Source organism: Gymnoscopelus braueri (assembly GCF_963280865.1).
Source record: "Gymnoscopelus braueri genome assembly, chromosome: 14".
In the NCBI taxonomy this organism is placed as follows: domain Eukaryota; kingdom Metazoa; phylum Chordata; class Actinopteri; order Myctophiformes; family Myctophidae; genus Gymnoscopelus; species Gymnoscopelus braueri.
In genome coordinates, this window is record NC_137619.1 from 4349950 (window position 1) to 4364594 (window position 14645).

General features: G+C 40.5%; 1 protein-coding gene across 1 annotated transcript; it reads right to left on the reverse strand.

Annotated features, from left to right (window-relative positions):
* Positions 1-540: 540 nt before the first annotated feature.
* Positions 541-10590, reverse strand: LOC308100228 (cytochrome c oxidase subunit 7A2-like, mitochondrial). The gene is made up of 3 exons (XM_080449196.1): positions 10414-10590; positions 6596-6730; positions 541-831 (listed from the first exon to the last, which is right to left on the reverse strand). The coding sequence occupies exons 1-3, from the start codon at positions 10480-10482 to the stop codon at positions 694-696; spliced, it is 342 nt and encodes a 113-aa protein (XP_080305322.1). The 5' UTR covers positions 10483-10590; the 3' UTR covers positions 541-693.
* Between the last annotated feature and the right edge of the window lie 4055 nt (positions 10591-14645).

The following is a 14645-nucleotide window of genomic DNA, read 5'->3' on the forward strand; positions in this document are numbered from 1 at the left end:
AAACTTTAATCGAATCAAAGCCTTTCAAAATGATCGAAGATTTTACACTTTCGGACGAAATATGAGTCAAAACATCGGTTAATCAGTGGTCTAGTACAGGGGTTCCCAAAGTTGGGGTCGCGACTCCACTTGGGGTCACGGGAGACTGACGGTGGGGTCGCGAAATTATTTTGGGTCATAAAAAAATATATAGAAAATATATATATATTTATTTTATTTTATTTTATTTTAAATTCAACAGAATGGATGAAATACAACCTAAAATGATTACAAATAGTATATTTGACAATTTTAATACATTTCAAATGCGCACCGAACGTGCAAGTTTCTGTGCATAAATTACCTCCAGGTTTAGGTGGGGTCGCGAGTCAATGGCCGCCTTATTTTGGGGTCGCGGGCTGAAAAGTTTGGGAACCCATGGTCTAGTAAAATCCAAAATTCTCCAAAATTGGGCTCATACCGGCAAAATCCTGCCGTCGGTCGGATTCCAGTGCAGTTTATGTACAATCTACATTAAAAAACACAAACACACTTCTGGAATTAACAAACAAAAATAGACTTTTATTGTTCCTCAGGAAAAATTAAGCTTTTCACGGTTTAAGAGTTGGACCAGATCAGATGGAAGAAGGATAAATAACGGTAGAGGTTGAAGGTGGGTGGAATGGGTAGCGAACGCGGGCCAGGTATACAGTGTCACTTTTTGGGATTGGCGGCGATCCAGAGAGCCATCAGACAGTACAGCGTCCCTCCTATGGTCAGACCCATGGTGGTCCTGTACAACATCTTGTCCATCAGACCTCTCTTCAGGTGGATGGGGATCCCGTCAGGCTTCTGGAGACGCACAGAGAGAGAGGAACAACATGCCAGTTAGTGTTGATTTTGACAGCAAATTTTGATTTAGTTTTAGTCATGGTCTTTTGTATCTAATTCCATTTAGTTTTAGTCATATTTTTGTCATATGAAATGTTTTACTTTTAGTCGACTAAATAAGATTATAGTCGACTAAATCTACATTTGACTAAAATGTATGTTGGCGGTGCCTTGAATGGCTGACTTTACACTTGGTTGCATGCTGAAAATAGCAGATCTACAAGCTCACAACGCGTCGCGCTGCGACGCGTTGTGAGCTTGTAGATCTGCTATTTTCAGAGCGCAACACCCGAGCGCAACCAAACATAAAATGACTTGTCTTTTAGTTCTACTGGATCTCTTCTCCACTAGATCCCTCACTGACATTTTAGTCTACTTTTTATTTGATGACGACATTGTCAATATATTTACTTAGTTTTAATCGTCATAGTTTAGGTTTTATTTAGTTTATCGTCAGTCTAAAAAGGTAGTCGACCAACATTTTTCGTCATAATTTTAGTCGACGAAATCAACACTGATGCCAGTTAGACCAGAGGTTCTCAAAGTGGGGTCAGGGGACCCCCTAGGGGTCCTTCCTTGTGGTGGGGGGGGGGGTTCTCAGCCAAATATAAGTTAATATAGCATCCAAATCAGTTGAAGCACTTGAACATACATCGGGCTATTTGGAAATAGCAGATCTACAAGCTCACAACGCGTCACATCAAGCTAAAAAAAAGATGATCTGCTATCCAAAAATAGCAGATCTACAAGATCATAGCGTGGTACCGCAGCACATGAGCTTGTATATCTGCTATCTTTGAAAAATCGTGAAAATGTGTGCAAATCTTTGAATATATATATTTTTTTTAAAGACTTTTTTTTAAAACTCAAATCTTTGCTTCCTGGGGGGTCCCTGGAACAAAACATTTTGAGATGGGGGTCCGCGGCCAAATACATATCTAAAAATGTTTTCTAAATCCTAACAGTACGTTGCTATATTAGTGGTGCTCCAACTTTTTCCATGTCAAGGATGTATTTGGTCCTGGACCACCATCTCAAAATATTTTGTTCCAGGGACCCCCAGAAGCAAATATTGGAGTTAAAAAATGTTTGCTTTAAATAAATATATATATATATATATATATATATGTTGTATTCAAAGATTTGCACAAATTGTCAAGATTTCTTTGAAAAATAGCTCATAGCTTGTAGATCTGCTATTTTTGAATAGCCAAATAAATCTGAAAATGACATAGTTGCTTTCCCGGTCTTAATGGGTTAAACAAATATGAAAAATATATTGAAACATTTTTTTTACAGGAAAAAACACAACATAATGTGTTTAGAGGCACCAAAACATCTGTGTGAATGCAAGAGTTCAAGTTCAAGGCCTATAATATCTCTGGCACGTCGTCTCTGGCTCCAGATACATGTATATTCCATTCCATTAACGTTTTGCTTTCATGCTTCTATGAATTCTCAAAAGAAAGGTCGCTTCATACATAACGGAATGCCTTTATTAAACGTAACCACTTAGGCCCTGTTCTACAGTTCGTCGCACACAAACACAGCAGATCTACAAGCCCACAGGGTGTTTGCATCGTGACGTCGTCTTAGCTTGTAGATCTTTTCTATTTGTGAGCAAGTGTTTCACCTGTAACTTCCTCATCTCTCTCTCTTATTTCATATTACATTAAGTACAACAACTCTAGAAGTTGGATGAATAGATAAGACGACGTTCTCAAGGCTATAATCTAAAGTCAAGGCCTTTTCATGTTTTAGTGATTCTGAAAGGGTTAAAACGTGCTTCTATTAAAAGAGACCTTGACTATTGTTAACCCCTTCAATCCGGGAGGGAACGCATCTGTGTCATTTTAGATTTGTGTCATATTTCATACTTTGGCTATTCAAAAAATAGCAGATCTACAAGCTCATAGCATGTCACTTCGTGCCGGGATACGAGCTTGTAGATCTGCTATTTTTGAAAAATCATTTTTTTAATAACATTTTTAACTCAAATCTTTGCCTCTGGGGGGTCCCTCTGGGGGGTCCCTCTGGGGGGTCCCTGGAACACCATATTTCGATGGGGGTCGGCGGCCAAATACATATATTGTTCCAACTTATTCATGTCAAGGACCACCCAAAATGATATGTATTTTGGCCACGGACCCCCATCTCAAAATATTCCGTTCCAGGGACCCCCCAGAAGCAAATATTGGAGTTAAAAATGTTCGTTTTAAAACATAAATATATTATAAGATTTTTGCTCAAATTGTCAAGATTAAAAAAAAAAAAATAGCAGATCAACAAGCTCATAGCGCGGAGTGCCGCGCTATGAGCTTGTAGATCTGCTATTTTTTGAATAGCCAAAGAAATCTTAAAATGATACAGATGCGTTCCGGGTCTCAGTGGATTAATGGCATTTATGCTGATTCTAGTCAGGCTTCTCTTTCACGCCTACAGCCTTCCACAACGTTTAATGGGAACCAGCTCTCCTGTTCTAGCCTCCTATCCCTCCAATTGGCTCCCTGTACATATCAGGACTAATTTCAAGATTTTATCGTAGTTTTTTGACAGAGCTGAGACACAAATAGTTCAAAGCGTCGAAGCTTAGTTCGATGCACGGGATTCGAACGTAAAATGTAAAAAAAATAAAAAAGGGAAAAAAATGGGCTTTTTCTTTTTTTTGAAAGTAGATAGCAGTTTAAAAAGTTGTTCACGAACCCAAAAAGTCAAACAGAATAATAGTAATTTTAATGTTTAATGTTCCAATGTTCCAACGGCAAAAACATAAAAAATTGTTAATCGCGATTATTTTGTGTGAAAATGAGTGTCCATGAGGCGTTATTATGGATCCCACCGCAGTTCTAGGCAAAACCCGCTGTTATTGGCCAGTAGTCGCTGTGATTGACAGTCCTCGTTTTTGTAACTACAGTATGCCTAAACCTAGCCTGGGCAGCATATCTTTTTCGGGTCTATGACCCGGTCGGGAGCGGAAGTAACTCTACGTCACCAGGCGCGTCATTATGATTATGCATGCACTTCATGGTATCACAACACTTCCAAGGCCTTAAAAACAAGGCTCCAAACATCCCAAAACAAACTTGTAAGGCTACTTCTTGGCCTCAATCACAAAACCCATCTAACCCCTGCTCATTTTGCTAGGATTGGATGGCTTAGGGTTGAGGACAGAGTACAGCAACTTGCTATGGGCCTGGTCTTCAAAATACACCACAACATTGGGATCCCCCTGTATTTGTCAAAATACTTCCACAATGTTAATGAAGTCCATGATCATAACACCAGAGGCAGCTCCACAAATCATGTTCAACCCAGATTTGGCTCAACTAAGGGAATGAACTCGTTCTCATGCTATTCATCAAAAATGTGGAATGCCCTACCAAAAGGAGTAAAGGAGTGTAAAACCCTACTCACTTTCAAAACTGCCCTAAAGATACACCTTCAGGAGGCTGCAATTCGAAAATGGCCCCTGTCTAAGTCTTAACCTACCCCCCCTACCCCCCCCCCTCTTTCATTTTCCTCTTTTGTATATATATTTTTTCTCTCTTCATACCAGTAACCTGAAAGCTGATTGTATGACATTCTGTATAGTAGTGTGTATATCTGTCTGTCTCCTATATGTCATCATGATTTGTGTGCATGGGGTTCTCATCTTAAACAAGCTCAGTGCTTAATGAGTCTTCCAGTTTAGTAGACCTTGTATTGTGAATTTTTACTTCCATGTACTGTTGTTCTCATGTCTTACTAAATAAAAGTACATCAATCAATCAATCATCCGCGTCATCAGGTGGCCGGATGGGCAGATCCGGAAAGACGTCACCCCAAAATAAGTCCGTCCTAATAAAATCCTTGATGCGGCGTTGTTTAGCTTATTTTTTAAATATAAATGTGCGTGCACTTTCCGGAGACTATTTAGCGTCTGTATTATCCCACGGGGAAATTCTATTCCATTTAAATAGGGATTGGGGAACCAAAACAAAGCGGCACCGCAAAACCGGATGGGCAAAATCCGGAAAGAGAATTATCATTATTATTTTTTTCAGTAGGCGTGGCCTAGACCGGATCATACGGGTCTTTAGTAACGCATACCAGGCTTTCCTCCGAGGTGGAAAGACTGGCGACGCGAGGCTAGCCTAAGCCTAACCCTAACCTCAGTAAAACTATGCCTGCCAGGGAGCCAATCAGACAACAGGTAAGGCGGGTCTTATCCAATAACATTGGTGTGATTCATAATCACGCGTCCATGACCGTGACGGCCCTGGAAATGTCCTTGATATAAAAACCAGATTGTAAAAAGGCCGTTGGTGATTGGTTCATGCTGTGTTGTAGAGAGATACGGTTATCAGAGATGGTTTTGATGCCGTTTTGCAGCCGACTGCCCACAGGCTCAGGAGGCTGACACAGATATAACCCATTCAATCACTGTCATTTTTAGATTTCTTTGGGCTATTCAAAAATAGCAGATCTACAAGCTCATAGCGCGGCACCGAGTGCCGTGCTATGAGCTTGTAGATCTGCTATTTTTGAAAAATCGTGAAAATGTGTGCACATCTTTGAATATGTATTTTTAACGACCCCCAGAAGCAAATATTTTACAAATGCTCTAAAAAAATATACATATATTTTTTTTTTCAAAGATTTGCACATTTTCACGGTTTTTCTAAAAATAGATCTACAAGCTCATAGCGCTATGAGCTTGTAGATCTGCTATTTTTAGAACAGCCCTCAGACAAACCATCTATATCTATCAAATAAAAAACTAAAATAAAACAGATCGTCAAGGGCTTTGCTGTGATCCCAGAGCATTGATTGGTCATCGGGCGGAGCTTTCATACGCTCTGATCTCTTATCTCAAGAACATATGGTCTCTGTCGAGAGGAAACCTTGTAGAGTATGTCCAAAACTGTTCATTTTTGTATTATATATTTTTTTTTAAATAGTGAAAATAACAGATCTACAAGCTCACAACGCGACGCGTTGTGAGCTTGTAGATCGGCTATTTTCTGATTAAGTGAGGCAATGATTTACGAAAAAACATTATCAAGTTGAAATACGGAGAGGTGAGCTTTCTGCCCGACGACATCAATAACATGCTCAGGGGCAGGTTTAGGTGTGCAGCATCTGTTGCCATGGCGATGGACCATGATGTAAAACCCTGGAAACACAGGGTGATGTCAGCTCGCTGACCCTGCTGGCTTTTTATTCATTTTTAATGAAAGAAAGCGGTGGATGGGGTTCATGACCGACGTGAAGAGGACGGAGATGACGTCCACTTCACGACGCGCACACACACACACACACACACACACACACACACACACACACACACACACACACACACACACACACACAGGGATGGCTCTTAAAACAGCTGTTTTGGATGTTTCTGTTACTCCGAGAGAGTAAAATACTGGGGGATTCTACACATCATGTCTTCTAAATCCTAACAGTTTTTTGAAAAAAACGGTGGTTCTCAAACTTTTTCATGTCAAGGACCCCCAAAATGATGTATTTGGCCATGGACCCCCATCTCAAAATATGTTGTTCCAGGGAGTGGGACCCCCCTCAGAAGCAAAGATTTTAGTTATAAATGTATATAGAAAAGTATGATAAAATGTGTGCAAATCTTTGAGAAAAAAAAGATATGACTCAAAGCTATGAGCTTGTATATCTGCTATTTTTGAATGCGTTCCCAGATTAAAAGGGTTCAGAATAAGAAGGTTACCTGGAACAGTTTCTGCATGTCAGGGACCTTGTTGGTCCCCAGGTACTCCACGGTGCTGCCGGCCTCAGAGACCAGCTTGGTGGGAGAGGAGAAGGTCATGGGGAGAGGGTCAGCTGGAGCAGTGGGCTTCAGACCCTGAAGAATACAGGAAGAAAAAAATACACTTATATCATCTTATAGACCAGTGGACCCCCCTTATATCATCTTATAGACCAGTGGACCCCCCCTTAACCCATTAACTGATTCACTGCCAATCACGTAGATCTACGCGAACCTATTTAAAGCCGCCACGTGCCAATCGCGTAGATCTACGTGACATTTTTTTTTTTTTCAATTTGACCCAAAGACCAAGGAGATACGATTTTTCGAAGATCTAGACTCCTATCCACTTCCTTGTTAACTTAAAACTTAAAAATTCTGTATCTCGGCTCCTGAGTACTTTTTTTTTTCCAATGAAAATTCTCTGGCACTGGCAAAAAAAATATGAAAATACCTCTGGCAGTTAATGGGTTAAGACCTGAGGCAATTCTTATAAATGTTTTCTAAATCCTAAAAGTTTTTTGAAAAAAAACTAAACACATTTTTTTTTTCAAGATTTTTCAAAAATAGCAGATCTACAAGCTCATAGCACGGCACTCGGTGCCGCGCTATGAGCTTGTAGATCTGCTATTTTTGAATAGCCAAAGAAATCTAAAGTGACACAGATGCGTTCCAGGTCTTAAATGGGTTAACTCTTTCACTGCAAGAGTAAAATAAATAAATAAATAAAGCCTTAACCGCCAGCGATGTTCTTACCTTTTCAAGTAGTCACAGAATATTTATCTCCAGTATGATCGACCCCCTGATGGTTGATAATCACAGAGGGTTTCACTGTGCTTCCGTGAAAGAAAAAAAAATGTCACGGCGACCTCCCGTTCGCTTGTTATGCCCAGTTGAAAATAGCATGTCTCGCTCAAAAATACATAGTAAAACACAGGAGCCGAGATACAGGATTATTAAGTAATAAGTTAACCAGGAAGTGAATGGAGCAGTAAATCTTCGGATCACGTTATCTCCTGGTTCTTTGTGAAAAGACGAGAAAAAGAAACGGGGGGAAAAAAGTGAAGGACCCCCGAAATTAATTGGCAGCCTTTTCGTCCCTCCCTAGAGCCCCATCTGAATATGTTTTGTGCCAGATTTGTGTTGTTAGAATGTTTCAAAAAAATATTCCAAATATTCCATATTTTATTTCAAGAGGTTTTGACAACAGCAGATGAACAAGCTCACAACGAGTTGCGACGCTTGTAGATCGGCTATTTTCAAATGGCCGATGTATGCCGTACATAGGTTTAAGGTGCTCATGTGGCCTATAGTCGCTTCTTTTGGGCTTGTTTTCATAGACCTGGTTTAGACTTATTTCTCTCACAAAATGTGGCAACACTGCTTCTTAACTCAAACAAATGATATAAGAAAAAGAGGTTGCGCATCAACAATAGGTTCTCTCAGTGGAGTGCTTGAACTTTAGCCAAAAACAGCAGATCTACAAGCTCACAACGCCTCGCAGCGCGAGGCGTTGTGAGCTTGTAGATCTGCTATTTTTGGCAAAGAGGTTTGGTGTAGATGTATGTTGAATACACTTATTGTAAGTCGCTTTGGATAAAAGCGTCTGCTAAATGACTGTAATGTAATGTAGAGGGAAAAAAGAGCAGACCAAGTAAAAACACAAAGGAGTTTAATCTACAACACAATTTTAACATAGAGGGGGTCCCTGCTTCATCTCTCTCTCAGCTAGGGGGTCCTTGGCCTGAAGACCCCTGGTGTGGCACATCCAAAATTTCAAATCAATGGAGGACAAAGTACTCACATTTTCCACTTTTTTTAATTGACACACACCAATAAACGAACGCTTTAAACGCGTTTGGGCTATGAGCCTTCATCAGAGCAAACAAATGGAACCAAATAGACCCGTTAGGGTCCAGTTGGGATAAAATGACAGATTGCAGGCTTTAACTTTTGCTTTTGTGAAATATCCGAGATGTTAGGATTTTCTGGAAGATTTGAACATGCGTTCTATTCTATAGACCCCTTAACAGACGACGTCACACTGGTTGCAATTTTGCAAATGAAACCCATACTGTCAGGTCTCGCTAGTAAACAAATAATTGGTCTATTGCTAGTTTGACCACTTCAAATACTCTTTCATCTTAAAATAACTAATAAGCTAAAAGGTCATCTACAACTTATGTACAACAAGTTATGTTGAACATGTATGTAGAAAAGAGCAGATCTACAAGCTCGAGCGAGCTTGTAGATCTGCTATTTTCAAACATTTTAGTACTTTTACTTTTAGTACTTTAAGCAGATTTTGATACCAAAACTTTTGTACTTACTCAAGTACATTTTTAATACAGAACGTGTACTTGTAATAGCTTTAGATCAAGACTATCTGAGATGTATTTGATCGATTTTGACTTTTTTTTTTTTAAATCTCCACGAGAGTCTTAGCTACCAGTTTGCCCTGGAATGTCAGCTCCAAAGCCTGTATTTCTCCAAACATGTACAAATGCAAAATATAAGGTGCTTACCCGCTTGAACCCAATGTTAACTAGGTATATGGTGTGTCTGTGTAATGTATTAGTCCATATGTTTCAATAAAGAATTGTTTTAATCCCGTCTGTGGCCGATTCTGTCGGAAGTTCCCAATGGGCGGTAGTGACGGGGCGCATCCGGTGAAAGCCGGAATTACACTCAATGTAAACAAAGTAAAAGAGGGGGGGGGGGGGGGGAAAGGTTCGGCCACAGACGGGATTAAAACACTTCTTTATTGTATAATATGGACTAATACATTACACAAATACTCCGGACACCTAGTTAACATTTGGTTCAAGCGGGTAAACACCTTATATTTAGCATTTGTACATGTTTGGAGAAATACGGGCTTTGTAGCTGACATTTCAGGGCAAACTGTGTGTCAAATGTCAAAATCGATATTAATATATAATCTACGATAGTCTTGATCTAAGGCTATACTTGTAACAGAGTATTTCTACATTGCAGTATTGATACTTTTACTTAAAAGTAAAATATTTGAGTACTTTTTCCACCACTGGGGGTTCAAGCTTTAGACTTTTTACTCTAACTCATAAAAAGGGTACAACATGGATGGTGTACCCTTGAGTTACAGTAAAAAGTCTAAAGCTTATACAACATTGATCAGTAGACAGTTATTAATGTTTATATTCATGTCAGGACATTAATAACATTCACAAGGTCGCACAGCCCTGAAACATGACCATACCATAACAGTCATGGAAGCACTTAATTGTTCCTGGATTTCGATTTTTTTTTACATTTACAAATCTCACATGTACATTAAGGTTCAGATTTCAAATATAAAGTGTTTACCCCACGGCCACGGATGTAACAAGTTGAAGCGCTCCGGTCTAAGTACCTGTATATTCATTATTGTTCAATAAAAAGCTTTTTAATCCGATCGGTGGCCATTTTCTATTTTTTAAATAATGTATCAGGGTGCAATACACCTTCCCCAACCGATAGGGGCGCGTAGTTGAAAGCATCGGAGAAAATTCGCACAAAACGGCCGGCGATCAGATTAACAAAGCTTTTTATTGAACAATAATGAAGATACAGGTACTTAGACCGGTGCGCCTCAACTTGTTACATCCGTGGCCGTGAGGTCAGCACTTTATATTTGAAATGTGAACGTTTTTGTAGATGTACTGGTTGTAAATGTAAAACATTGGCAAACCAGGAGCAAGTGGTTCCATGACGCTTGTGACATGAGAACCATGGCTAAAGGTCGCAGAGTGTTGGTTTACCTGAGGAACGTAGGCCGACGGAGAGGCTCCTGCTAACCTGCCCGTCATCCCGTTCAGCTTGTAATACATGATTACAGAATGATATTAAACTGTTTATAGATGATTAATATGTTAATCATGTAAACTGTAATAATGTTCTCTCTGAGCGTCTTTCACTTGCTCCTCTCTGCACTTCCGCCCCACGTCCGAGAACGTGATGACGTCGGAGTCCACGTAAAAGGGACCCGGCGGTGGCTGTCCACTCCGATGCCCGAGTAGAATGATTATGAAATGATGCACCAACCATTTCGAATGTGTTTAACATGTAGAATACTTACTCTACATGATCATGCTTGTTGTTGGATTGGTTATAACATGTAGCTAATAGCCATCGTTTTTATTTTATTCATTTATGTATTTTTATAATAGCCTATATATGTTGTCGAATGAAATGTAGTAAAGTTAGACAACATTTGGATTAATTATGCAGTTACATTAGACATAATTGATTACACGTGGTTACTTTTAGGCGTGTAATTAGCCATGGATTTTAATTAAAAATGAAACGTATATTTATTGTTCATTGTTTTATTAATTGTCCTTGGTTTTATTTAGAGAGTGGTTTTACATGTTTATGTTTAATGTTGTTGGTTAATGTTCATTGGTTATAACATGTAGGCCAGTGGTTCTCAAGGTGGGGTCCGGGGACCCCCAGGGGTCCTTGGGGGGGGGGGGGGGTTCCAGGGGGTCCCCAGCAAAAGTTAACACAGCATCAGTTCTACTGGATCTCTTCTCCACTAGTCTTAGTTCTACTGGATCTTTTCTCCACTAGTCTTAGTTCTACTGGATCTCTTCTCCTCTAGTCTTAGTTCTACTGGATCTCTTCTCCACTAGTCTTAGTTCTACTGGATCTTTTCTCCACTAGTCTTAGTTCTACTGGATCTCTTCTCCTCTAGTCTTAGTTCTACTGGATCTCTTCTCCTCTAGTCTTAGTTCTACTGGATCTCTTCTCCTCTAGTCTTAGTTCTACTGGATCTCTTCTCCACTAGTCTTAGTTCTACTGGATCTCTTCTCCACTATAGTCTTAGTTCTACTGGATCTCGTCTCCACTAGTCTTAGTTCTACTGGATCTCTTCTCCACTAGTCTTAGTTCTACTGGATCTCTTCTCCACTAGTCTTAGTTCTACTGGATCTCTTCTCCACTAGTCTTAGTTGTACTGGATCTCTCCTCCACTATAGTCTTAGTTCTACTGGATCTCTTCTCCACTAGTCTTAGTTGTACTGGATCTCTCCTCCACTAGTCTTAGTTCTACTGGATATCTTCTCCACTAGTCTTAGTTCTACTGGATCTCTTCTCCTCTAGGATAAGGATAATTCCTTTTAACAGGTCGTTCATGAAAGTCCTTGCGGTCTTGTTTCCAATGAGAACCTGTGAGCAATTCGGGGTTAAGAGTCTTGCTCAGGGACAAATTTCATTTCATCGACACATATGTCGACCTGGCCTGGAATCGAACCTGGGGCAACCAGGGCCTCTGGCTCCCTAGGCAGGCTCACTAACCATTCAGCTATGGCCGGCCCTAATCTTGGTTCTACTGGATCTCTTCTCCACTATAGTCTTAGTTCTACTGGATCTCTTCTCCACTTAGTCTTAGTTCTACTGGATCTCTTCTCCACTATAGTCTTAGTTCTACTGGATCTCTTCTCCACTATAGTCTTAGTTCTACTGGATCTCTCCTCCACTAGTCTTAGTTCTACTGGATCTCTTCTCCACTATAGTCTTAGTTCTACTGGATCTCTTCTCCACTATAGTCTTAGTTCTACTGGATCTCTTCTCCACTATAGTCTTAGTTCTACTGGATCTCTCCTCCTCTAGTCTTAGTTCTACTGGATCTCTTCTCCACTAGTCTTAGTTCTACTGGATCTCTTCTCCTCTATAGTCTTAGGTGTACTGGATCTCTCCTCCACTAGTCTTAGTTCTACTGGATCTCTTCTCCTCTAGTCTTAGTTCTACTGGATCTCTTCTCCCTAGCATTTTAGTCTAGCTTTTGTTTGTTGACGAAATTACCAATACAGTATATTTATTCTTAGTTTTAGTCATCGTAGCTTAGTTTTTCTTCAGTTTTTGTCGGTGAAAAAAGTTAGCCCACGAACATTTCTCCTCATAGTTTTTAGTCAACAAAATGAACACGGATTATGTACTATATCAGGTCTGACCACTTGGGCTGTAAGCTAACCGGCTGAATGATCAAATGTTGGTCAAATTGAATTATTGATCATTAAGATTTCCACCTGACAGTAACTATACGATGCCAGTCATGCTGATGATTGATTGGATGGTGTTTTTATTGACAAAGATGCATAATGCATAAAACATATTTGTACAAAAGGATCGACAAATCTACAAAGTAACTAGTAACTAAAGTTTTCAAATCATTGTAATGGAGTAAAAAAAAAAAGTACTTGAGTAAATGTACTTAGTTACTTTACACCACTGGCTAGGGGGTGATGAGGTAGACGTATAAAGGTAGACGCCTCCTTCGGCTCTGAAGTGTTCGTATCTCGGGCGCGCTTCCTTGTTCCACAGGGCTAGCCCATATAAGGCTTGGGCTATAGATGGGTTTCCTGTTTGTAAACATGAGAGGATGATGCGCGCGCAGCGGAGGGATGAGCCTGTAGAGGGCGCTATTACCCGCAGTAGCTCTGGCCATTGTACATTCATAAAAATAAATGGTCTTCACCGGGTTTAATGAAAGTAGATTAAATGATGCAGTTTGTAATATCTTCTTTACTCAATAAAAATGATTTGTCGGAAGTTGGATCTGTTTGTATATAATAGCAGCATTATGCCTATTATGCCTAAAATAGCAGCATTATGCCTATCTAAATCCCGAAAATAACAACAGAGTGAACGGCGCTTCCGGTTCGTTCTACCTCCCGCATGCGCAGATGACGCACTCTGCTCTGTGATGACGTCGCGCGGAAACCCATCTATAGAGCGTCGCAGTTCCCGCCCACTTCCTGTTTTTTTTGGTGCCGGAAGAAAAAACTCAATGCATTTTTCCATTGACATTTCCAAAAATATTTATATCTATTAATTTAAGCCTCGAATCAAGCCATCACGAGATGACATGAATCATGACCATAAAACGTTTTTTTCTGTGATTTTTTTTTATTTTATATTTAATTATATGATATACTATATTTAATAAATACCCTTTGTTTTGCCGTTTTCAACAAAAAAAAAATCTCAGAATCAAACGTTTATGGTCATGATTCATGTCATGTCATGATGGCTTGATTCGAGGCTTAAATTAATAGATATAAATATTTTTGGAAATGTCAATGGAAAAATGCATTGAGTTTTTTCTTCCGGCACCAAAAAAAACAGGAAGTGGGCGGGAACTGCGACGCTCTATAGCCTTCCACTTCCTTCCGCTTCAGCAGGGCAAGCTGGAAACTTCTGTGTGCGTCACAGAAGGGGGCGTTCGGTGGGCCAATCAGAGGCAGGTGGGGCGGGTCTTTTCTTAAGAGGCAGCCGCGCAGCAACAAGTCAGTTAGACGCGCTGTGATTGGCCAGTAGTTAACGTGATGTGATTGGTCAGTAGTATTGAGATACCAGTCGTTACAATGAACTGCAGAGGCCAGTGAGGTATCTAGGTTTCTATATCTATGAGGTAGAGAGTCTGAAGAGGTGTGTTTTCAGACTGCGGTGGACAATGGGGGAGTGAGTCTGCAGTCTTGACTGAGGTAGCGGGTCCGAGGTCAAGGTTATAACGAGCCCGCCTGGGCAGCCAGAGGCCCTGGTTGTTGCAGGTTTGATTCCAGGCCAGGCTTCATCTCAATGATCTCTTATTTGTTTTTTCTTGTTTGTTGACCAGAATTCAATGCTGTGATTGGGTGAAGTGCAGCAGAGTGAGCTGTGATTGGATGAAGTGCAGCAGAGTGAGCTGTGATTGGGTGAAGTGCAGCAGAGTGAGCTGTGATTGGATGAAGTGGCAGAGTGAGCTGTGATTGGGTGAAGTGCAGCAGAGTGAGCTGTGATTGGATGAAGTGCAGCAGAGTGAGCTGTGATTGGGTGAAGTGCAGCAGAGTGAGCTGTGATTGGATGAAGTGGCAGAGTGAGCTGTGATTGGGTGAAGTGCAGCAGAGTGAGCTGTGATTGGATGAAGTGCAGCAGAGTGAGCTGTGATTGGATGAAGTGCAGCAGAGTGAGCTGTGATTGGATGACGTGCAGCCAGAAGCCGTTAATCCTC

Excerpts from the sequence above, each read along its gene's own strand:
- LOC308100228 (XM_080449196.1), bottom strand. The coding sequence starts at position 10,482 with ATGTATTACAAGCTGAACGGGATGACGGGCAGGTTAGCAGGAGCCTCT. Across the intron at positions 6,731-10,413 it reads CGTCGGCCTACGTTCCTCAG|GGTCTGAAGCCCACTGCTCC; the intron begins GTAAACCAACAC and ends TGTATTCTTCAG. Across the intron at positions 832-6,595 it reads ACATGCAGAAACTGTTCCAG|AAGCCTGACGGGATCCCCAT; the intron begins GTAACCTTCTTA and ends GTGCGTCTCCAG.